At 39.3% G+C, this 25,892-nt stretch overlaps 1 protein-coding gene across 5 annotated transcripts; it reads left to right on the top strand.

Annotated features, from left to right (window-relative positions):
* Positions 1-32: 32 nt before the first annotated feature.
* Positions 33-25,167, top strand: LOC139947933 (homeotic protein female sterile-like). 5 transcript variants are annotated; one of them, XM_071945808.1, is made up of 24 exons: positions 33-661; positions 2,756-2,805; positions 3,475-3,616; positions 3,879-4,046; positions 4,701-4,847; positions 5,520-5,688; positions 6,046-6,437; positions 7,094-7,378; positions 8,271-8,372; positions 9,030-9,158; positions 9,843-10,022; positions 10,871-11,190; positions 11,749-11,864; positions 12,298-12,468; positions 13,382-13,510; positions 14,131-14,268; positions 18,129-18,211; positions 19,302-19,437; positions 19,695-20,171; positions 20,367-20,960; positions 21,310-21,551; positions 22,197-22,288; positions 23,007-23,130; positions 23,407-25,167. In XM_071945808.1, exons 3-24 carry the CDS (start codon positions 3,602-3,604, stop codon positions 23,470-23,472), a joined length of 4,275 nt encoding a protein of 1,424 aa, XP_071801909.1. In that variant the 5' UTR covers positions 33-661; positions 2,756-2,805; positions 3,475-3,601; the 3' UTR covers positions 23,473-25,167. The 5 variants fall into 5 exon arrangements, with proteins under 5 accessions (XP_071801909.1, XP_071801908.1, XP_071801910.1 ...); XM_071945807.1 differs by having other exon boundaries at positions 33-655; XM_071945809.1 differs by lacking the exon at positions 2,756-2,805.
* The last annotated feature ends 725 nt before the right edge of the window (positions 25,168-25,892 follow it).

Consider the following 25,892-nt stretch of genomic DNA (forward strand, 5'->3'; position numbering starts at 1 on the left):
GCAATCACTCGCTGATAGGTGGGTGAGGAGTTTGGGTGGGAGTACAGACGCCGATCGTCTAGAAAGTCGAATTTTACCATTTCTCGACAGAATCAGTTCAAGTTGGTCCCATAACTGTTTCAGCAAAACAATAAAGTGCTCATACACACATAAATACAAGGAAATCTTCACGAAAAACACGTAAAACGGAATTTCATTACGAGGAGAGAGGTCACCTGACCATTATTAACCAATGAAATTTTCGCGGTCTTATGCTGACGTGACGCCATTGAAAATTGTCCGTCAGAGTTGAGATATTCAAGCCTTTTTCAGACGAACCTCTTCAGATGTCACCAAGTGTTATGTATGGCATCGTCAATTAATAGTCCATTATTAACATGGTTAAAGTTTTGGGATGATATTATTTGATATTTTGGTAGAAAATGGGGAAAAATTACATGCAAGGTCTGTTGTAATCCGTGAAGAATGTACCATGTGACATGTTTCAGCCAATAGGATTTGCGCATTTTCGTATAAAGAAACTGTAGTATGTGCTGGTCCGCCATTACTGCGACTCCAGAAAGCTCGATGGTGTAGCCTGAAATCCTGCTGACGGAATGGACACCAAGAGCCATCCGGCGATGCAGGGTTATCAGCAGTCAGTACTGAACACCGTGTAAGGGTACAGAACATTAATTTCAATAAAAAATGTATTTCTGACCAAAATATAAGACCCCAAAATGATCGTTCATTTCGTGTGGTTATGAACATTGTATAACGAGCGTCATTTTCTCGAAAAGCCTGATTATGTACACGCCTCGTACATCTTTGAGCGGTAAATGTATCTTTTTACTCTTTGTATTTTTTGGGGAAAAACATTTGACTAAATTCTATATGTGTTATAGCACAAAGTGGTTGCTGTTTTGTTACTGTTAATATAAAAATTTGTCTAAAAATATGACGATGAATTTTTGTGAAAGGTCGCCGGTATCCGCGGCAAAAATCTGACGCAAGGGCACGTGTCACACAATGCTAATGAAATGCGGGTATTCCATTGTACGCAGCTCATGTGTGTTACAGTCGTGTGAACCACATTGGTCAAAAATACATGATTTTTTTGGTATGTGATTTCGGGTAAGGATTAGTGATGTATTATTTTGATTAAATTAGTTGATTTATTGACTAACAATTAACTTGGAGCTGAGCATGCTGAGTAGAGAAACCAATTCAGTAAGTAATGCCATTATTATGATTTTGTCACTCAACATCCTCTTTTTTCGTTGGTTAGGCCTTCCTCGATGGTTATCTGACACTTTTTTCAGGTTGTTGTTTGATTTCTTATTGTATTAAAATCGGATGAAGAAATCATGCGATGCTGTTGTTTGACGAAAAACAAAAATTGGTTTTAGTTTTTACCTTCTTTTCAGGCAGTGGCAAGGAACAACATAAATATAAATATGTTTTTTCTGTTGGAGCTTTTTAAGAATGTGTACCAACTTTTGCCAACTTGATATTCAACGTTGCCAAAGTGATACGCAATGTTCTATTAAAATTAGTGCCAATACGCTGCGATTGCTCTGCTTTTATGGCCCTACGCCATGACGCCAGTACCAGCAAGAGTAAAAATGATTTTGTAATAAAAAAAGCACATTTTTGTTGCTGCGCTTATTCCCTAATCAGCTAATTATCGCTTACCATTTGATCAACCGTTTGAGAGCACATCGATTGAAATGAAAAATTGTGCAAGCTAATTTTGATGTAGTGTTTGAAAGCCTCCGAGCTGACAATTCGTAAAATCACTCGGTTAAACATTGTCTGTGCCATGATGTTAAGTGGTGCGCATGATCACAAGCGCTGATTCGATTCGCTGGAAAGAGCAGCACTTGGTATTAATTTCATTTTCAGTTACAGGCACAAATTTTGTTTTCAGAAATCGGCAATATGGAAAATAGGACACAGGATTTTGATGGAAATATTCCAGCCATAGGCGTAGACAGCAAGATCGTTTGCTCTTCTTTGTAGCAAATTAAATGTAGCCAGATGATACTTGTTGAACTGGTTAGCATTCATAGTGATGTAATACATGACGAGGAATACAATTCTAATTCTGGTAGTTGTACATATTACATTCGTCAGGCCTGATGCTTCATGCAACATAGGCAACTGCCTTAATGCCCCTGGTTGTTGCTGTGGTATTCCCTGAAATGTTCCAATAGAAACATGGGATTTCTTCACAGAGCTGCCCTTTCAAAAATGAAGCATCAAGCCTGCTTTTGTAGTAATGCAATCTGGATTAAAAAAATATGAATTAAAATAATTAAAGTTATAGTTTACACTGGTACTGACTGTACATTTAAGACGATGTTGAAACACTTTGTACTAAAAGAAAAAGCTCAAGAATCACACCTCAAAGGCATGGGCCTCTAGTCCCACTTGGGGCAATAAGAATGGCTCTAAATCACATGAGGTAATAGCAACCTACTAGTCTCTGTGTTAATCCCAACCTATCCTCTATATGGTGACGGTTGTTTCATGACGGAGATACACACCTATATATTGTCAATACAATGGAGATTAAAATTAATTATCAAAAAGCCAGGAATAGAACATGAAACTAATGCTCATCTCTACAAAACATACTATGAATTGTTTTTATTTGTGTACAATCGTTGTTGAGGAGTAAGCGGTCATTGCACTCCTATTGTCTCATGCCCTTTTACATTCTGTTATTAATGACATGATAAAGAATTGCTTTCCTTTGTATTCCTATGTCCAGATTGCCTTGCTACGTATAAAGTGCCGGAGATTAATACCTTAATTTCCCAGGCAAGTTAATTTGTAAAATGTTGCTTTATTTGTGCAGACAGAACGTCATGAGTTATGGCTGCCTGCTATTATGTGTTGTCTGGTTCTACGTTACTTTCATTGAATTGCCGCGGCGTTTTTTCATGTGTTGTGTGCGTTTTCTACTTGGCAAATAATGTGCCCCGCTGGTGAATAGCCTACTAGCAACGATGCGGACAAACAAATTAAACCTTGGTCTAAAAATGTATTTCTTTCAACTTGCTATTTTTATTCCTGCTTCAGTTTATTATAAATAATTATTAAATTTAATTTTTTTACATCCGTAAATTGCTTGTTGTAATATGGGTTTTTTTTTTGTCTTGAGGGATAAAACTACTATTTAGGGGAGATGTTTTACAATTTTAAGATTAAACAGGGATGGGTGTTCAGATAAAAGTTCAAAATTCAGGGGTTGAATTTGGGGTAAATTTCACGAGACTGGCCTTTGGACTTTTGTGCAGTATAAATTGAAGCCCTGACGCTGAATATTTTTCCTTAAATTTTATCAGCGGTTGGTACATATGTACATGTCATAGTATAATTAACCTGGAACATTTCAAACTCCATTTAGTTTCCTTTCGCCATCATATTTAAAAGTGCCAAAATTGTAAGAAAGTATTTATATTTAATAGCTTGTCTCTTTCCACACAGGCCAGCGATTCACCAAACGGCAGTGAATGTTTCGGGGGATGCTGAACACCTTGATCTCGACGAAGACGTGACACAGACTACAAATATATTACAACAGCCAACTCTAAATAACAAAGACATTACTGCTATGAAAGCAGACATGGTAGGTAGCAAGGCGGAAAAGGTTAGGTATGTTTTATCAAAGCATGCCATATGGCATTTTTGACTGAATAAACCCAACAGTTGAGCTCAGCTTAACTTTGGCGAATAATTCATTGCGATTTTGTGACGCAATATTCCCTTCGCATTTGCAGGAAGTATGAACCAGGCTTGTCCTCAAGGTGAAGTTGTAGCGACGGCCCCATATACTCAATTAATGAAAAGAATGGGTAACATGACTAAATTTATCTATTTAATTTCTCCAGCCTCAGGCCAACCCAACTGCAGCAGCTTCGCAACAACTAAAGCGACCATCAGGAAGGATGACCAACCAACTGCAGTACCTACAGAAGGTGGTCATGAAAGCCCTCTGGAAACACCAGTTTGCTTGGCCCTTCCATGTGCCTGTTGATCCTTCAAAGCTTAGCTTACCGGTAAGACTTGTCTCCCTTTCCTCTTCGTGGGATATTCCTAAGTAATTATTGTTCAGGTTAGTCCATGCCTGATACTTCACAGAGGCAACGAAGGCGATTGCCTCCGTACCCCATGGTCACTTTGGCAGCGAATAATTCACATGAGTTCAGCACAAGTCAACTGATGCAAATTATTTGTTGCAAATTTGTGACTTCAAAACCATACCATTCGCAGGACATCTCAACTGTTATATTTAAAATGAAATGCCACCAGAAGTACTTACTGTTGGGATTTTTTTATTAGAGATTCATTACTTGTTCCCAAATTGTTTGGACCTTGTGGGCATGGGTCTTAGTTCCTCCTTGGAACCAGGATAGAAACCCTTTTCACATGAGGTAAAATGAAGATCTAATCATCCACCTTTATACCACAACCATCTCTTCGTCAGTACTGTTGGTTGATTCAAAGGGTGGTTACATATTACAAAGTATTATTTTAATAACTAAGTATCTCTCAATCCCTCTGACTACTGTGCCAGTAACAGGGTCGGCATTTTCCATCAGAGCAACAAGACTTTAGAATCCACTTCCTGAAAACCTCGGACAAATTCCCTTTAAATCACATATTTTCTAATATAAAGCTATTGACTTTTTTGTGGGTTTTGTTTTGTGCAGGATTACTTTACAATCATCAAAAATCCGATGGATCTGGGCACAATTAAAAAGCGGTTGGAAAGTAACTACTACTTCAGTGCAAAGGACTGCATCTCAGACTTCAATCTTATGTTTACTAACTGTTATTTGTACAATAAACCCGGAGAGGTAAGTGAATGCTAATAGGGCTATGTCACACGAGGCAATTTACAAGCAACCAATGCCAGCAATCTCCACGAAGAGAATCCATTCGCATTTGAATGTTCACATAATTATTATGCTTTGGGATCGATATTGTTCGAAAAATTTCTCCTGTGCTACCAAAATTGTCTTGTAGCATGCACTGCAGTTAGTTTCTTTCAAGTAGGCTTGGAAAAGTTGCCTCGTGTGACAAGAATCTTATAATCGAAATAACTTGATTTTGGACCCAGAGTGCTTGATTTGGGTTTTTATGTTGAAACCCACGCTAATGCTTTTCAATGATGATATTAACCTTACCTACTCTGAAATGAGCTGATGCACAAATTAACAGAAAATCTGAGAAAAGCAAAAGTCTTGTAAATGTCCTGATACTTTCAAATCCATGAGGAAATCTTTGCTCCCTAGAATCTGTCTTTGTTAAACTAACCACATTGTTTCACTTCGCCATGACTTAGTATTTTAACTTTGGTTTACTTATAGTTTATTTTCAAGGTTTTTCTTGAGTGCACTGTTTGGTTTGGGTGTGTACAGACAAATTAACCCAAACCTCAAAGTAGTGTCATATGAATGTGTTCGCCATGTCTCAAAATTGCTTAATTTTTTTAGTGTCTAAGGATGTTTTCTTTATTGCATGTTTAGGATGTCGTGTTGATGGGTCAAGCCTTGGAAAAACTCTTCCTCACTAAAGTGGCTCAGATGCCTCAAGAGGAGCTCGAGTTACCACCACCCCCTAAGCAAGGACCTGGAGAAGACCCCTTGGCTGGAGCAAGGAAAGGCAAACGGGGGCGCGGAAGAGGTGCACCTCCAAGTAAGTCTTTATCCTCTTTAATACAAGGCTCAATTTCATAGAGCTGCTTGAGCATATAAAGTTGCTAAGCACAACAAAATTATGCTTACCAGATTGAGGTTACCAGGTAAAATACCACTGTACAAAATGTAACTGGCATCCTGCTTAGTTGTGCTTAGCAGAAAAGTGTGAGGCAATATTTTCTGCTTAAGCAGCTCTATGAGGTTGGACCCTGGATATCTTCTGATTATATATGCCTTGTCTAGAGTTGTTGACTGGCAGTGCAGAGTAATAATGCTCTAAAAAGAAACTAACTAAATATTTTATGATTTTGTCTGATACTTTGTTTTTAATATAGTCGTTCCTCTTTTTTTGTAGGAGCAGCTGCTGCTGCCGCTACAGCTGCAGTCGCCCCCTCCGCCCATCTTGCCGAGAATAACCACACATCGCCACCCACCACAAGAACTCCACCCCCATCTACAAGGCCGACGCCTCCCACAAGACCCACGCCTCCAAGACCAACGCCCCCCAACACAAGGCCTTCACCCACCACCAGGGTTCAGGCTTCAACGAGGTTGGTAGCTAATCAGAGGGCACCTGCAGTATCGCGGATCGTTCCTCCTGCGAGGGTAGCACCCTCGCCAAGGCCTACTCCTCCTGCAGCTCACCCACAGCCAGCAGCTCCCGTAGAGCCCATTTTATCACCTCCCCCTGTTCCTTCTACTGGTGGTAAGGGACAGATGTCGTCTCCTCCTCAAGGAGTATCTAAAGTAAGTTAGGATAAATATAAATTAACATGTGTAGCTTCCTGACTTTTAAATAAAAGGAAGGAAGGCCTCTTTTATTTTGTCCCCCTCTTTTTTTTTCCTTTTTTTCCCCTACTTTTTTCTCAAATAGCTGCCCGACAGATTTTTTAAGACAACCGGCTGGGCTTATTTTTTTTACCCATTTTTTTATTTCTTTTCTTCAAATTAATATGTTTGTATTGTTTTCGTCTGAGATCCTCAAAAGGATTTGAGCACATCTCAACTGTTATATTTAAAATGAAATGCCACCAGAAGTATTTACTGTTGGGATTTTTTTTATTAGAGATTCATTACTTGTTCTCAAATCGTTTGGACCTTGTGGGCATGGGTCTTAGTTCCTCCTTGGAACCAGGATAGAAACCCTTTTCACACGAGGTAAAATGAAGATCTAATCATCCACCTTTATACCACAACCATCTCTTTGTCAGTACTGTTGGTTGATTCAAAGGGTGGTTACATACTATTGAGAATAATTTTGATTACGGAAAATTTGTCCCTGTTGTGTTCAATATATTTTTAAATATCTCCCTAATTGTTATGCAAAATCTTACTGATTGCAAGATGCAAATGTTGCCAGCTCTAGAGACAATTAACTTTTACAACTCTCTGTCTTTTTCCAGGTTAGAAAAGGTGTGAAGCGGAAAGCAGACACGACAACGCCAAGCACCACACCTGCATCAGCAGTTGCCCTCCATAATTCCTTTGCTTTGTTGGATTCTCCCAAGCCAAATAAAATCACAACGCGGCGAGAGAGCGGTCGTCAAATCAAGCCTCCCAAACGAGAACTCCCTGACGAAGAGGCGCAACATCAAAAGGGCAAGAAATTAAAACTGTCCGTCCAGCTCAGGCACTGCTTCGCCATCTTGAAAGAAATGCTCTCAAAAAAGCATGCAGTATGTGCACAAGTATATTTCTCTTGTACTTTTATATTACTATCATCTTATTTTCTATTCAGTTGCTAAATGTTTCATTCACTGAAAATTATCAACTTTTCTTTTGATAATATCAGAATTTTGACTTTGAAACACTTATCATAGGATTATGAACCACACCTCAAAGGCATGGGCCTCTAGTCCCACTTGGGGCAATAAGAATGACTCTAAATCACATGAGGTAATAGCAACCTACTAGTCTCTGTGTTAATCCCAACTTATCCTCTATATGGTGACGGTTGTTTCATGACGGAGATACACACCTTTAAAGCCATCGGGCCCAATTTCATAAAGCTGTTAAGCAGAAAATACTGCTCAGCAAATGTCTGTGCTAAACAAAAAAATAGTAGAGAACCAGTTGCAACAGTGTCGACTTTATGGAGTGTTGCCTGGTAACCAGTTCCTGTTACGCAAGGTTTTTCTGTGAATTTTGTTTAATGAAATTGGTCCCTTGTGTTTGAATTTTATCAATTGCTTTGAGCTATCGATATTGAGGAAAAATATGTACACTTTTACAGTTTTGTTTTTACTAAATAATGGCTTCAAAGTATACTAAAGCTAGGAAGTCTAAGGAAACCTTTCTCCAGGAAGGGTTGCCACTTGAAGCAAAGTCCATCTTATACTCTTGTACTTGTCTCAGGCCTGATGCTTCATTTTTGAAGGGCAAGGTTACCAAGGCATTTTCTCTTTGGTAAAGGGCACTGTAAACTTCTATTGGAGCGCTTCAAGGGGCACCAAGGCAATTGCTTAAAAGCAATTGCCTCTGAAGTATCAGGCCTGTTGTCTTCTTTGCCCAAGACCACTTGCAATGCTACACGACTTGAACACTTGACCATGAAATTCTGTTATTTCTTATTTGATGTAGATGTATGCGTGGCCCTTCTTCAAACCAGTTGACGCTGACGTACTTGGACTACATGATTACCACGACATCATTAAACATCCAATGGACCTAGGAACAGTAAAGGTAAATAGTGAACTTTGGCTGTTGTAAATCTGCCTTTATTTTGGACCTTGTGGGCATGGGTCTTAGTTCCTCCTTGGAACCAGGATAGAAACCCTTTTCACATGAGGTAAAATGAAGATCTAATCATCCACCTTTATACCACAACCATCTCTTCATCAGTACTGTTGGTTGATTCAAAGGGTGGTTACATATTAAAAAGTATAATTTTGATTACCAAGTATCTCTCAATCCCTCTTACAATGGCCCTTTGAAACTTCGGCTTTGGATTCGGCTCAGGTTAGCTTGGCTTCACCGGTTGTTTTGACAGTTTGCGCATGCTTTGCATATACGCCCTCAGTGTTTCAAATGGAGCCTGAAGCGGAATCCAAAGCCGAAGCAATGGTTTCGAAAAGGGCCTATTACTGAACTTGCTGGGCCAGTGATGGGGACATCCAGCCGTCATCTTTACAGCTAAACCGATGATGACACAATGGAAATGCACATATTTGTGCGTGTGGATTTGCCAATGAACAACCTCCATTTGACCTGTAGGTGAGGGCGCTCTACTCAAATGACGTCATGTGCATAAGGACTATAGAAAAATCGTGAGTAGTTCAGCCCCACACTGGAGTATTGTTTGAGTGGATGACATAAATTCTTCAATTTCTCCTCGTTTAGGACAAACTAGAAAACAGAACATACAAGAATGCCAATGAATTTGCTGCTGACATGAGAATGATGTTTACAAATTGCTACAAGTATAACCCACCAGACCACGATGTCGTCAACATGGCAAGAAAGCTTCAGGTTAGTCAAGCAAAAAATTTTTTTTGAAATGTTGTTTTTTTGCTAGTCCTCATTAACTGAAACCTGTCAATTCCTGTAAATTTGTAACCTAGCTTTGTCTAATTTTGAGGGGCCCAATATGGGTGAGAGAGTCACTTTGGTGATTCAAATCATTTCTGTCTGTAGAGTGCGAGTGCGGACTTTAATTTTGATTAAAAAGTTTATGTGCACACCTCAAAGGCATGGGCCTCTAGTCCCACTTGGGGCAATAAGAATGGCTCTAAATCACATGAGGTAATAGCAACCTACTAGTCTCTGTGTTAATCCCAACCTATCCTCTATATGGTGACGGTTGTTTCATGACGGAGATACACTTTTTATCGTACTGTTAAAATCTTAAAGTTTTTGAATCTTTATAAACTCGAACAAGTAGTTTTCCGGGACTATCTTTACAAGCCCAGCAATTTTCCTCTGATAAAGGGCACTTCTATTAGGAAAATGTAAATTTTTAAAGGAACTTTGCAATGGGCACCACAGCAAAATCACCGGGCATCACGACAATTGCTGTAGGGGCCGTGGGTTATTTTAATAATAATAATAATCTAAGCATTGAGGTAGCATTCTTACACAGAAAAAGTACCACAACGCTTTACAACAATAATTTTGCGGCCAGCTTTCATGAAACTTATCTCTGCTTCTTCTCAGGATGTATTTGAAGTTCGGTTTGCCAAGATGCCAGATGAACCGTTGACGCCTGAAGACGACGACGATGATGATGATACTAAAGACAGTGATGCCAGCAGTCACCCGACAACACCCTCTGGATCAGAGTCAGACGACAGTGAAGTAGAACGAGAAGAACAGTTAACCAAGCTGCAGGCTCAGGTTAGTGCTACGATCCAAGGCCCTTTAATGGTTTCATCTATGAACTAGTTGGCATATCACTCAGGTTGGATTTGAACCCATCACCTTTGCCATGCTAGAGCAGGTTTTTTACCAATAGAGCACCGTGCAACTATGTGGTAGACCTCATTCCACAATGTAATAAAAGAAAGAAGTAAAGTCAGTCTAAGCCAGTATGGCTCATCAGGCCAGTGTTTATATCCGGTTTCATTGGCTTAAAAGGACTGAGACTATTTCTAATCCCCCTGGATGCCATTCCTTGGTGGAGAGAAGCAATCAAGGACACAAGTGTTGTGACTGACCAGCATTCGAACCCACATTCAGTGAATTACTGAACTTGAGTCTACCACCCTAGACTGCTCAGTCACGGCACCCCACAATGTCAACAAATCTCATTCTTTGTTTCTGGAGACGTTAAGTTTGAAATGATGATATCTTGCGTGTCAACTGAGTCGGTAACTTCAAACCAGTCTTGCAGAGAGCTATGTAGAATATTATAATTCACACTGCTGAACAAGACTGGGGAGAAACGCTAGCATATGACGTATGCTCAAATCTGATCTTACTCCAAAACAGGCCGTTTACGCCACAACCAATGCAGCATTTTTAGGTGGTAGTATTTTTGCTTAGCGTTAGTTAAACTAAGTTTAAGTATGATTAAATCTGATCTTATGTGACTCCAAACGGGTCATTAATTGCTCAACCAGCGCTACATTTTTAGGCGGTAACTTTTTGTTCAGAGTGAGGTTTACTAAGTTGTTACCAGTAAAGATTTCTGATTTGCGTGCCATGACTTTAATTATTGGACTCGGTATGTGAATCTCTTGCAGCTGAAATCAGTACACGAACAGCTGACGGCACTCTCCCAAGCATCCCAAAACCGCTCCAAGAAGAAGAAAGACCACAAGAAGAAGAGGAGAAAGGATAAAGATCCCGAGAACCACACCTCCTCAGAGAAAGAGAAAGACATGATGGAGGTAGATGAGAAGGTTGAGAAGCCAAAGGTGAAGGATGAGCCTGAACCCAAAGTCAAGGAGGAGGTGAATACGAAGACGGTCAAACCCAAGAAGCCCAGGGCTAAGCCCAATAAAGGGAAAGCTGGAGGAGACAAAGCAACCAAGGCAACCAAGACGAAAAAGAGCTCAGGAAGGTAGGTGTATCAATCTGTCAGAAAAAAATCCAGTCCTGGGCCCAATTTCATAGAGCTGCTTAAAGGGAAGGTACACGTTTGGTAATTGTCAAAGACCAGTCTTCTCACTTGGTGTATCCCATCATAACCATAAAATATCAAGCCTGTGAAAATGTGGGCTCAATAGGTCATTTCCCACAATGTTTTATACTATCAACCTCATCCCCAATGCTTGTTACCAAGTCAGTTTTTAAGTTAATATTTGTATTGAGTAACTACCAAACGTGTACCTTCCCTTTAAGTATTGCCTAGAATTTTCCGCGAAGAAGAAATGAGCAGAATACCAGTCACAAATTGTACATGTTACATGGTAGTTTGGCTGTTAACCTCATTCTGGTAAGCATGATTTTGTTGTGCTGAGCTACTTTTTGTGCTTCAGCACCCCTATGAAAATTCCGGCCATTCTGAAAAAAATGTCCCCATTAGGGTGTAAGTGAACTAATGTAAGATCCAGAGCCGTAACTGGTTAAAATTTGTGTTTTTAGTGGTATTTTAAAGTTACTTTTTTTTATCCTGCAGATCGAAGAAGTCTAAAGCCATTGTGCCGACATTTGATAGTGAGGACGAGGACATGGCCAAGCCAATGTCATATGATGAGAAGAGGCAGCTTAGCCTGGACATCAATAAATTACCAGGTAAATAAGCTCTTGCCGTCTTCTGCTGAAGATGATGAAAAGGTTACAGCCACAACTCAGTAGCTGCGAACCGACATAAGAAATAGAACTAGATTTAGGTTTTTGTGACATCACACAAACAAGGTGGTCGTGAATTATGTTTAAAAATAGTGTTGCCTTTCAGCATGGAATTATGAAGTGTTTTATCTGGAAGACAAAGTGATTTGAGTCGTTTCTGTGAGGTGTTTGTAAAGGTTTTGAAGACCTTTCCAGTGATGTATACATTTTGAAATTATGTGCTTCATGAATGATGATGTTTTTAAAGTTTTTTTTTTAGAAGTGTGGCATTTCAGTATTCACATTGAGTAATGAGCTGTGCTAGGTATTATAGAACACATAGGACTCTTGCCCTTTCTTTTTGAGGTTAAACAACTAAAAATGTTTGATACTCTAGGTGACAAGCTTGGAAGAGTTGTTCACATCATTCAATCGAGAGAACCTTCCTTGAAGGACTCCAACCCCGACGAGATTGAAATCGACTTTGAGACGCTGAAGCCATCGACGCTACGAGAACTGGAAAGATACGTTATGTCATGTCTCAGAAAAAAGCCTCGTAAACCATATGGTGAGTACTCATTGACCCATTTCTTTGTTTTTGATTTGTATCCTAGTAGAGGAACAAATAGGAGCCATGCAATAGTTTCAAATTGTGGGCATATCTATATTTATTTATTTATTTATTTATTTATTTATTTATTTATTTATTTATTCAGTTTTTTGGGGGGAGGGGATGGTACTAATCTGATTAACAGACAAAGAACACGCTTGGTTCTTACCATAACAGAGATGCAAACTTTCTTTTATTCTGAAAAAAGTTCCCTGAAAATAAAGTAATCTTTCTTAACATTGAACAGGGTATAATGAACAAAATTAAATGCCACCAGAAACTGGGGAAGTTGTCTTTATTAAAGATCCATATACTTGTTTTCAAATTGTTTGGACCTTGTGGGCATGGGTCTTAGTTCCTCCTTGGAACCAGGATAGAAACCCTTTTCACATGAGGTAAAATGAAGATCTAATCATCCACCTTTATACCACAACCATCTCTTCGTCAGTACTTTTGGTTGATTCAAAGGGTGGTTACAAATCAGTAAGAATAAGTTTTGATAACCATTCGGAATTGTAAAAACGTGTTCTTGAGTGACCTGATAACTTCAAAAAGAGTTAGTAATGCAAAGCAGCCAACTCCCCCTGATTCCGCAGAAAGTTTCCTTTAAAAAAAAACCAATCTGTTCCCACCTGTGGTATTATTTTTTAAAGATTTTTTGCAGGTTCTTGAGTTACCATTTCATTTGAAAATAATATTGCCACAATGAAAACTTGACTTGTTTGAGGTAAGATAAGAAAGGTTTTCATAAATGTGTCCAATAAAAAGACCTGGATAAAGAGTCATTCGGGCTTGAAGTGGCTTAAAAATACTAAGTTTTTATGAGAGTTCTCCAAAGTTGAAATCTCATTGTATTTTTTTTCTTTCTCAGCATCCAAAAAGACGCAGGGTAAATCCAAGGAGGAAGCCGTGAAGGAGAAGAAGCAAGAGTTGGAAAAGAGACTACAAGCAGTCAGTGGTCAGCTTGGTGGTCAGTTTACAAAGAAAGCAGCCAAGAAAGGTATGTTGGTTATTCACATTCATTCTGATTGAATCAAGTTAAAAATAAATTTGTTCAACCCAAATTTATTGGAAGATTACCCAGTCAGTTTCTATTGCAGTATATTACTTGAAAGTAATCTTAGGCTCTTTATAGTATATTTTGATACTTTTAAGATCAGTTTGAAAACCACCTTGTTTAATATGGCTTACATGTAACTGTTCTATGTCTGATTTTCCCTTACTTTGCGAGAATTCCCTCTCGTTTGCCTTGAGCACCTTAATTTGTTGGATTATTGGCACCTTACAAATATTCTATATTATTATTGTAAAGTACAAACATTTTCCATGTACATGAACCAAAACAAATTATGTCCAACTCTCAAAAAAAAAAAAAAAAAAACTGGGCATTCCCTTTACCACCTGGATTTTCCCAAATCAATTCCTGGGCCTTGGTTTCACAACATACTAAGGTCCATCTTAAGAAGAGTCGTCAGTAAAAATAAAATAAAGAGTTTGATCTTTTTGATGTTTGACCTTTGTCGAGGAAAGTGGATGTACAAAAGTACAGCACATGGATCTATCTACCTTGCAGAGTGTCGCACCCAAGTTAATTATCTGATTCCCCCTCCCCCATTACAGCCCAGCAAGATGCATTAGACTGTCTTGCTGAAGTTGGTGCTAACCGACTAACGAGTAGTAGCAGTTCATCTGGTAGTGACAGCAGCAGCAGCAGTAGTTCCAGCTCCAACTCATCCGATAGCAGTGACTCGGAGTCAGGTAGTTAGACTCAAATACTACAAATATACACAGTGAAAACTTGCACCAGCACAACTAAAACCACAGTCTTGACCATACCTGAGTGATGGCTTTTAACCTACTACCAATTTCAAAGAGCTGTTTATGGGTAAGCAAATTTTCTGCTTGTTTTAGCAGACAAATTTGCTTAAGCACATGTGTATTTCACCAGTTAGCAGAGACGGCCAGCTTGCGCGTTCACTATGGAGTTGCATAATTTATTTGCATATAGTGAGCAACTTGGAATGTTAGAGCATGTCCTTTCTTGCGCTTAGCAGTATTAAGAAACAGAAATCGCCTAGTAGGCACAAAATCGGCTGTTAAGCAGCTCTATGAAATTTGGCCCTCGACACGATTTTGTACAGATGGTAAAATATTGCACAACAATGCATCTTACTAGCTTCAAATAAGTGGGAGTTGTTCACTAACAATTTATCACAATATTTTTGTGGGTAACCTGTTTCCGATAAGCAAAATTTGTCTGATATGCTTAGCACGATTTAGACAATAATCCTGTTTGTCTGGAAACTGTTGGCAAAAAGCTGTGGTTTCACTGGCGTAGGATTCAATGTGGATCTGTAAATTGTGGACAATTTTTTATATATATATATCATTAACGCCATTTGGACACAATTTGATAGTAATGTGCAAGTTTTCACTGTGTAGATGTTTTATTAATATTATTAGCAACTACAGAGTATCTTTCAATGGGTAGTCAATCTTGACAAGGAGCAGTGTGGACTGTTAAAATTTATGGGGGCTATTCTTGAAGAAAACAATTCTTAATCAGTGGCAACAACAGCATGTTCAAGATGAATTAGAACTTACAGAAGAACTGTGCGATTTAAAGAAAGATTTTTTTGTCACTTGTATTTGAAAACTACTCAATTTATGATGCAACATGCTGCAACGCCATCCAAGTTGGATAAGCTTTTGCTGCATTTTGATAGTGTATAATCTATTAAAAACAAGTTTGTGTACAAAATACCTACCCTGCCAAAAGGTGCAGTAGCATGCTTAATTGACAACTAAATATATGTGGATGAATACGTTGCCAAACAAAAGGAGCTTTGCGGATACTTGCAAGAGTGTTTTTAAAAGCCTCAAATTTCTTAACTGTATGTCATCGCAATGAGTGATGTTCATTGATGGGTAGTTGGCCACTATCGGGGGTTTAGTAGTTTTTGTTTCAAAGTGATGTTGATTATTTTGTGTATGTTGTGAGAACTTTTTACAATCAGCTTAGAGTGCCATGTGTCTTAAGGAATGGCATGGAGATCGCTCAGTGCCAGCTTTACCGGCCAGACATCTAGGCCCTTAACAGGGGGACTTAACTGACCTAGTCTCGGCCTTACAAGACGCTACCTGCATTTTTGCATTTTTAATTTTTTTTTTCTTCTCGACATGACTGTTGTGTTGTTAGTCCACAATGATTGTGTGGTTGCTCGCTTGACAAAGTACTGTCAAGTTGGTAACATGAGAGTGTGAATGAAGGAGGTAATGAGTGAAACTGTGGTTTGTGGTTGATCAACGTTCCTGTAGGGTGAACGTATTGAATCGGTCAATGCAGCACCATCTCTTCGTAAAAAAATCCCCCCGCCCCCCACCCTAACAGTCCCCAAGGGTATGCCAACATTGGGTCCTCGCTCTTGTTTTCACTTGACAGTTTCATCTGGTAAAGACGCCAGCTTTTAATTGTAAACAAAATTGTTACTTATGATTTTTGAATCATGAACAAACTGTAGCCTGGCCAAGTTGGCCGATTAGCGGAAGCCGAAGCTGGCCTGAGTTGATAAGTCTGTGCCATTCTGAACACATGTACGCACTCTGCTGAAGACTAGCTTTGACACTATTCCTATACTAATGTTGTACTGCATTTTTTGTCGTTCTTTAAAGACAACCAACCAATCAGATTTACTGCAGCATGTTGATATTGTTACTTAACGTAGTAGTGTCTGCCCATGTTGTTAATTAATACAATCAGTCTGTGAGTTCCAATCTGGACTTTAAACAATTTATAATGTGATTATTCTGCTTTTTACAGACGGTAGAGAGTCCCTGAAATATGTTTATTTTTGTAGGCTAGTTCCTATGATGTTGAGAAACTCTGTTTCTAACTATGTGGCTAGACCACATTTTTTATATTCGTTAAGATCCCTAGTAATAAGTAATCTTCACATGTAAATATAAACAAACTATTCCTTGACTTGAAAGACATCTTTAAGAATTGTTGGCCAATTACTAGACGAATGCCCCCAAGTAATCAAAAAATGATCTGCGTTAAGTTTGGTGCTCACAGAAAGATTTTTTTTTTTTGCTTTTTTTTTATACCAAATCAAAACTTTTTGCAATTGTTGTCATAGTTGATCATTTGTTTCATGTTCCTTTTTTTTTTATGAATGTACTTTAACAGCACCTTTTAGTTTAAGGGATTATTTTGTACAAAACGAAAGAGCCGATTGTGTTGCAGGTAATGTTAATCGTTGCTGTGTGTGTAATTAAAACTACTGTCCTCTTTTAATCAAGTATTTAAAAAAAAAAAGCATTTGTGTTTTGTGCACTCAATGCTGTAGATGAGTCATTTGGTGGGCTAGATTCGTAGCTACAGAGTAACGAGTACATGTGCCTGTACATAAATACAATGGTCGGCTCTGTATGCTGATGTATTATCTCTTCAATAAAAATTAAAATAATAATAAAAAAAAACAGGTCAAACTTATATTTTCAAATTGTATTTCTTTTTTTGTCAGCGATTTGTCAAGTGAAATCGGTCGAAAACCCAATGTTGGCACCCACTTTTCCTCTTTGCCCCAAGTCGTTTTATCTTCGAAGCAAATTGTATGTAGATTAGGCGTTTATTAACAAGGTGAAACCATGTTTATTTATATTCTACATATATTTAGTTTCAAATTAATCTGCGTTGCACGGCGTGAAACATCTGTATTATTAACAAGGGAGCTTTGGACTGTTTATAGTCTATGCTAAGAACCTTTCTAACAAGTGGGTACCAACAATGGGTTTTGTGCCATCGTATTAACTTTATACAAAGTTGAGGTATGCCCCTGTCCATTTCCTTTCTTTTATTGCAAAATTCCTATAAATTCTCTCACTTTGAAGGGACCATTAGCTTCAATTATTCATATTCCACTTCAAAATTGTGGAATGGCAATTTTTTAAATGTTTGACATAAACGTCAACTCAAAGTGAGGTTTCAAATATTCTCTCTGGAGCTGGTTAGTTGTTGAAGCAGTCAGTCTTTTAAAAAAGTGATTTACCTGCTTTTGAAGTCAAGTTTGAAACGATGGTTGTCATTCATTTTTAAAGTTTGGATTACAAGCAAATATCCTGGCTTTGTTTCCTCGGTTCCCATACTCTGATTTCATTTTAATAACACAATTTTCTGTGGTCGGAGAGAGAATCATTCATGGGAAATATTATTAAACATAAGACATTGTTCCCTGACAATCCTCAGATAAAACAGTTCTTAATTACGCCACCCCTAGTCTTGATCGCTCCTGTCAAACAATCCCTCTGTAGAAGAGAACGCACACTTTCCTAAAAGCCTTTTTGATTACATCAATTTGAAAAGGAAAGAAACAAGATACTGCCGTGATGCGACTGTCTTGTTCCCTGTATACAATATCAATGCTCCCTTAGTATATAAGATAGTCGCCAGACAATTTGTCCACCGAGCCTCAGTTTGGTGACAGTGTTTTTGAATGGGAAGGATCTGTTGGATGACATGAAACAAGTGAAGGAGAGGAGAGTGATTGGTTTTTACCCTCGATCAGAGAGGGTATTTTAGTAGTGAATATTGAAACCTTGAATACATTATACTGTAGCTGCGGCAGCATCACCCAGGAAGAGACTGAGACCGAGCACAGTGTCACCTCCACCGAAGAAGACACCGGCCACAAGAAAACCGGTAAGACATATGGTATATCGGCCGCCTTGTAGTGACTTCCATATTGGGTAGATGTCATCTTGCCTTTGCAAGCTGCCGTGGTAACTGCTTTGATATGTGAAGCAACACACCAGGGGCCTTTTTCAAACCTCTGCCTTCAACCTGTATTTTGGAGCAGCGCGTATTGACTGACATCGGCACCTTCAGCCCAAGCCAAGGTTTGAGAACGGCCCCAGGGCTCGATTTCATTTTAAGATCAGATGTCGGTGTATTGTGACATCATACTTTACTTAAGATTGATACTCAGTTAAGATCAATCTTAACTCAATGTGAAATTGGTCCCAAGGCAAAATTTCACAGAGCAATCATATAATCCTCCTACTGTTTGACTATTCAATATTACATCCTAGTTAATGAAAGATAAACTTTATAAATTGAATTCATGTGGGGAATGCGTCTATGTAGCATATGTACACAATTCTGTACACAGTTCTGTGCAGTTGTGTTCCCATACACAACCTGTTCAAATATATTTGATATGATTGCTGGAATGTGATCAACAGTGGGAGGGTTAACATTCAAAATACTGTACCTGTGTTTGGGCTATTGGCCAGGGGCCAATTTCATAGAGCTGCTTAAGCAAAAAATTTGCTTAAGCACGAAAATAGCTCGCTTATTTTACACATGTTACTGGCCAAAATTTCATGCCATATACATTGCTTATGACTAGTATTTAGCTGTTGTTTACTTAGCATAACAATTGAGTGGAGTCTTGGCTGGTAATCTGATTTTACTAAGCAATGAATTTTGTGCTTAAGCAAAATTTTGTGCTTAATCAACTCTATGAAATTGGGCCCATGGCACAGGTGATGGCCATTTCTATACATCCATCATAAACAGTTGCATAGCTAGCTAGATGTATGAGACGGTGCCTCTTCACTGTCTTTTCCTTTGAAAACCTTGGACTAACAACTGCTCACAGACGCCTCCCTCCCCCAAGGTGTCGCCCACCTATGCCACTGGGCACAACATTAAAATATATTATGGGCTTTGCCAAATTCTATAATTATAGTCCCAAGTTGATCCCTGACCCTTGACCTTCTTGATACAGCCAACCCCTAGAGGTCCAAGGAAGCTAACTGCTAAGCAACAAGCAGCTGCTTCGATGAATATTAAGTTGACGACAGCGGCAGTCGCCCCAGCTGGTGAGGATGAGGGAATGGCTGTGCCACAGACATCCAAAACTGGTATGATTCACTAACTGGCTCCGTCCAAAGAAACAAGAGTTTCTCAGTCTTTTATATCAAGTTACGATGTTATGAACCCTTAGAACTTCGTAATTATGTTGATCTATGACTGTACCAGGGACAGGTGATCCAAGCTACTTTGATAAGTTCATGGCCCTCTCTTTCTTAACGATCAAACAATTTATTGGGTCACTGAGCTGAATTTTTATAACAGTTTTGATTATTCTCCAATCCACCTTTTTTTTTTTCCCAATTAGCACCATCGGCTGCAATCAAGGTAACGGGGAAATCGACAACAGCCAGCAAGTCGGCAGCAAGTAAAGCTGCAGCCGCTGCAGCTGCTGCGGCCGCAGCAGCTGCTGCCTCTGCAGCAGCAGACGCAGCAGCTGCCGCAACAGCATCAGTAGCAGCAGCAACAGCACCCATCAAGCCTGAGTCCCAGCCAGAGACGCCCCTCGATGAGCCCCCGAAGTCATCACTTCCAATCCCCAGTGCTCATACAACCCTCCCAGCTCAGCCGAGTCGGCCAAGTAGTAAAGCTGCACCTCTACCAGCCAAAGTGAAGCGATTAAGTCTCTCCTCGCCGCCACCATTAGCGAAGCAGGACACCAAACCATCGTTAACAACACCGCCTCCTTTGCAGTCTCCTCCTCCACTCCAGCCATTACTACAGACAACTGCAGCGAGTACAGCATCATTACAAACAGCACCTGTGTCTACAAACGCACATAAAGGTGAGTGGCAACTAAAGAGGACGTTTGAGATGTTATCCACCTGCTCTATTCAGAAGCAACACTACTCAATTTACGCATAGTGCTACCGCAAAACTCGCCTAGGACTTATCAAATATTTGACATCTTTGTTTGAAATCAATTGTTGATACAAGTCAAATTATTCATTGAGGTATTAATTGAAATATTTCTTTTCAGATGAGATCCCCAAGGTAGCACCACAGCCGCAACAACAGAGACGCAAATCTCCAATCCAGCACACCAAGCCACCAAGCCTTCCTACACCCCCATCTCTCACCCCACTCAAACCCCATGCTACTCCAGCCGCACCTGCAACAAAACCACCACCAAAAGACACCATCAACGATGCACCAGTCTTGCCACCTTCACAGCCAGCTCCACTCTCAGCAATACAACCGACTAGACATGACTCCACCACGGACCCCCAGACAGGGATAAACTCACACCCCAACAGGGGACCCGAGACAGACCCTGAAACCGACCCAAATCATCTTCCAGAATCTACATCCCAACCCTCCCCTCCGTTGCCTCTTGGGGGAAGGCACGAGTCCCCGGTGTACAGTCCTTCGATGCCGATGTTAGAGAAACCTGATTTGATTCCAATGAAGTTCATGATGGGTGATGATGAAGAGGATGATGAAGATATGGAGGGGGAGGAAGAGGAGGAGGAGGGTGAAGAAGGGAGCAATGGGACGTCAACGGACATCATCGTTGCATCTCAGCTGCCACCTAACTCACCGACGGTTAGCAAAGAGCCCAACGCTAAACAACGTGAGTAGACAATTAAAACTATAGATTTGTTCAATTTTTTTGTTTTACTCTTACACAGGCATGTTTTAATAAGCACTGTACTCTCAGTACTTTACGGAGTTCTGTGAAAAAAATCCACAGGCAAATCACTCGGGTGAGATTCGAACCCAAAACCTTTGCATTGCTAGAGCATTGCTGATATTTCTAGAAAAAAATATAATTTGTTGTTTACCAACCGAAAGGACAGAAAGCTATATATGCAAAAAAAAAGGTAATGGTTGATGTTATTTTTATTAAAGCCACTCAAGGTTGCCTGTCTAAAAGTCAATCGACCACTCGGTATTTATCAAAACATTTTTTAACTTTGCAGAACCGCAAGCCAAGCCCAGTGGTCCTCCATCCAATAAGAATGTAGAAAATGCTAAGAAGGTTGACCGAGGAACCCCAGGACCAATGAAGAAACCTGCTCAGGATGTGAAGATTCAAAACGTTGGATCGTGGTCTAACCTTGCCACGGCGCTCAATACGGCCAAGGTCAAGCAATCCACACCCATAGTGAGTCATTCTACCTTTGAGGTCTTCAAGAAAGCTGCTCAGGAAAAGAAGGAAAGGGTGAGTGAAATTTGACCTCTTTCTCTAGGAACCCCTGAATAAATTTATGACTTTTGAATCCTGCTTACACTATAAAGTTGCATTTTGTTGGACACGGCCCATTTTATAAAGCTGTAAAGCAGGAAAATGCTGCTAGACAATTTTTTTGCAAAGCAAAAATCTAAGGGGCCCCCAATGTAATTTGGGCTGGTAACCTGTTTTGTGTTAAGTAATACTTTTCTATGCTCAGCACGTTGTTGTGCTTACAAGCTTTGTGAAATTGGGCCCTGTTGGTTTCTTGTCAGATGTGTGGTGCTCTACAAAGCTGGTTGACGACATTGTCATTTACAGGAAAATCAGACAAATTAACCCAGATTTTAGCGGGGCAAATAAAGTAACAATTTTTGATACTCTTGCCTGTGATGATATATCATGGAATTTGGCGCATAGTCAGAGTATGTCATGAGTGAAGATAGTTGGCTTTAGGGCCAGTGCAGATTGGAATTTTGGGAAAACAAATATTACTAGAATAACAAGAAATTTTCAAAATGGCTTCTATTGCCGAGAACAAATCTATGCACTAAATTCCATGCTTGTATCATCAAAGGGAAAATCAAATCAAGTACCTGCTGTATTATTTGATTTTTCTCTGTGGTTTCCATTCAGGAAAAGGCCAAAAAGCAGCAAGAAGAGATGAGGAAGACGCAACGAGAGCAAGCTGAGAGAGAAAGACTAAGACAGGAAAGGGAAAGATTAAGGTATGAAGACGGTTTATGATAAAACATTTCAAAACAGAAATCCATTTAAAATCTTATTGGTAGATACAATAAAACCTGCAACCAGGATATTGTCGCACATCCCATGTAATTGGTTTCTTTAAGAAATGTTCTGAATTTTGTTAAAGTTGTGTTCTCTTTTACAATTTGTTTGGTTGTTTGTTTTATAAAAATGATCTTTCCCTCAAGGGAACTCGGCAAACTCCAACAGCAGGATATAAACACCAAGCTGGCAACAGCCAATCTCTCTCATACAAACATTGGTTTAACGTCTAAGATTACAATTACACAAATCAAGAAATTGTGGTTCGAATCACTGTTAAATCAGCTTTTAATTTGGTAGGATTCGAACCAACCACCTTGTGATTGCAAGTCCTGCAGTCTAAGCACTGGACCATTGATATCAAAGAAGTTAATTGTTTTTTACTTAAAGTCAGTTATTTAGACAGTTTTAGACTTTACTAATATCATTTTGGCAACAAACAAAACTAATTTTCTTACCCCCCATGCAAAATGATATTAATTTGATATCAGAAACATGGTAATCTTTTTCTAATAAAAAATAGTTATCTGTTGCAAACTCTTTAACCAACGAAAAGGACCTATGGTATGAATGCAAACAAATAGTTGGCCTGACACTTTGACCCTAGCAGAGACATTCTTGGAGGCTAACTTTGCTTTTCTGCAATTTTTTTTCCAGAGAGAAGGAAGAAGATGAGGCTCTTGAGAGAGCGAGAATGGCTCAGAAGGAAGATCAAAGTAAACAGAATTCACAGAAGGAGAGAGAACGATTACGAGAACAAGAACGACGAAAACGAGAGGCGGTAAGTCGAGTCTTAGAAAAATTTGTAAGATTGTCGTTTGTCTAATCTATTTTGAAATTCTTTGCTTGAATCTTGGCTAACAGAAAGTTCGCTGGCAGTGTTAAGCCTGGTTCATACTTCCTGTGAATGCGATGTGAATTTTGACGTCACAGCTCTGTTTTCACTGCGAATGTTTCACAGGAGTTCAGCACATCTCAACTCTTGCAAAATGTTCATTACCAGATCACTCAACTCCATTTTGACTAAATCTTTTTAATATTGTTGTCAATGTTGCAGATGGCCGGTGCAATCGACATGAATCAGCAGAGTGACATCATGGCACAGTTTGAAGAAATGCTTTGATGCCCCTCAACAATCATTATAGGTGCAGTATTTATAATATGAAGCATAATTTGGAAAAATTAACCCAGGTGTGGAATTTCTTAGGATGTTGTTGAAATCTCCTTGAGCTGTTAGCATTTGTTGAAAGAGGTGAGCAGTCATCCAAGAAAGAAAGGAATAGTTCACTTTGAGTCGAAACCTTTACTTTGTAGGCAAAGAGTCCGTCTGTAAGTTTCCTGAATTGTTAACACCTGCGAGGTTCCTTGGGGAACTAAATAGTTTTGTGTGAACTTGATTTATGGATGGAGGTTCCTAGGGGGAACTACGAGAGTTTTGTCTGAACTTGATTTAGGAATGGAATATTTCTGATACAAACAAGATGGGAGTGGTGTGTGTTATGATTTATTATTGTTGTACTTTTGAGAGATATTTTCGAAACAACAAAATGAAGAAATCATCTGTAATGAATTTGTTGCTCGTTAATAAGACCTTTTGAATCTTGAAGAGATTTGTAACATTTTGGCATACGGGCCAAGGTTTAGAGGAAAGGAAACCAGTTGTTTGAGGAGAGCTTGTTTTGATTAATATATCATTTGCTGGGCCCCATTAGTTTCATCCAAGACCATTGGGATGATCTGATGCATGCTTGGACTGATTGCGCTACTGATCAGCGCAATGGGTACAACCACAATACGTACTTATTTAATATGCTACTGCTGGCCCTCTTCTTTTTAAACCAAACTTACAAGAAGAATCAAACTATTTGGGTTCATTTTTAATGTTGTGTTCGAGCTAGCCCCATTTTCAGTCCAAGGCAAAGAATGACAACAAATAGTTTTGATGGATTCAAAAGTAAGTTTTAATGGATTTCTACAATAGAGAATAAAAGATGAATCTTTTGCAAGTAGGAAGAGGTGACCGGAGGTTATATATAGGTCTGTGGGAATGGTCCGTTGGCATGCGAATACGTCGGCCCATCCCAGCGCCTTTAGTTCAGGCATTGGGACCGAGCCAAAACATATCAGGTTTAAATCTAAAAGACTGATCTGTGTTGCCCCATTCCAATATTTATTCACCAACCTGTCACTGCCAATGAGCGACTTTCGACACTTGGTGGCAGCAGATACTGGCTAAATGGATCAGTTTATCAAAAATGTTGAGCGTTGTTTGTAAAATGTGAAAGATGTTTTTGGGGTTTTGTTTTTTTGAGAATCGGGAGCACTACATAAAACTGTACATTTTGTAAACCAACACTTTATTAATGAATGTTATGTGAGTGTCAAAGGTCGCCTTATTTATGTATAGACTGTCTGTTCCAGCTTTCTCTGAACTATTCAGCTGTTTGCTTCGTATCCAGCAATCAATTAAAGTGTTTTCATACCATACCCCTCAGTTTATTATAGACCTGCTTGAGACTGTTGGGGCTCACTCCCAGTGGTTACACAAACCTCAACTGAAGACACGTGTCTCCTTTGTAGTTCATTTCATCAGGGCCCAATTTCATAGAGCTGCTCAAGCAGAAAATTTTGCTCGACAATCTACTGCTCGGCAGAAATTAGCAGAATACCATTGTACATGCGACTTGGTATTTTGGCTGGTAACCTTAATCTGTGCTATGCTAAGCTACTTTTTGTGCTTAAAGGAACACGTTGCCTTGGATCGGACGAGTTGGTCAAAACAAAAGCGTTTGTAACCGTTTTTTATAAAATGCATATGGTTGGAAAGATGTTTTAAAAGTAGAATATAATGATCCACACAAGTTTGCCTCGAAACTGCGTGGTTTTCCTTCTACTGTGCGAACTAACATGGTCGGCCATTTATGGGAGTCAAAATGTTGACCCCCATAAATGGCCGACGTGTTAGTCGACAAGGTAAAAGGAAAACCACGCAATTTCGAGGCATGTTTGTGTGGATCATTGTATTCTACTTTTACAACATCTTTCTACCCATATGCATTTTATAAAAAACGGTTACAAACGCTTTTGTTTTGACCAACTCGACCGATCCAAGGCAACGTGTTCCTTTAAGCAGCTCTTTGGAATTGGGTTCTGGTTTTCTTTTGTGTTGCCAATTAATGCATGCAGACATTGCAAGCACAGAAGTCCGACTTCCAAAATGGGGTAAGCTGGGCAGCAGCAGGTGGCGGCTTAATAATTGAAAATTGTCTTTGTAATGTTTTATAGCGACCTTTGTAGAAACAAAAGTAAAATCTCTTGATATATGTCTTTTATGTGTTACTGATTGTACAAGAGATTAATTTTAAGAACCATCTTGTCTCAGTCTTTGTAAAACCTTTCAAGATTTCCGAAACCGCAATCGCACAAAAATGTGCATAAAAAAATCTCTCAAAAGTTTTATTTACAAAAATCTTTGGTAGTTTACTGATATTCCTGATTTCTTGCTTATTTTTGTGTCCTGCTAAAATAAAATGGGCCACGATG

Source organism: Asterias amurensis, chromosome 15 (assembly GCF_032118995.1).
Source record: "Asterias amurensis chromosome 15, ASM3211899v1".
Classification (NCBI taxonomy): domain Eukaryota; kingdom Metazoa; phylum Echinodermata; class Asteroidea; order Forcipulatida; family Asteriidae; genus Asterias; species Asterias amurensis.

Excerpts from the sequence above, each read along its gene's own strand:
- LOC139947933 (XM_071945805.1), top strand. The coding sequence starts at position 597 with ATGGACACCAAGAGCCATCCGGCGATGCAGGGTTATCAGCAGTCAGTA. Across the intron at positions 5,689-6,045 it reads CGGAAGAGGTGCACCTCCAA|GAGCAGCTGCTGCTGCCGCT; the intron begins GTAAGTCTTTAT and ends CTTTTTTTGTAG. Across the intron at positions 6,438-7,093 it reads CTCCTCAAGGAGTATCTAAA|GTTAGAAAAGGTGTGAAGCG; the intron begins GTAAGTTAGGAT and ends GTCTTTTTCCAG.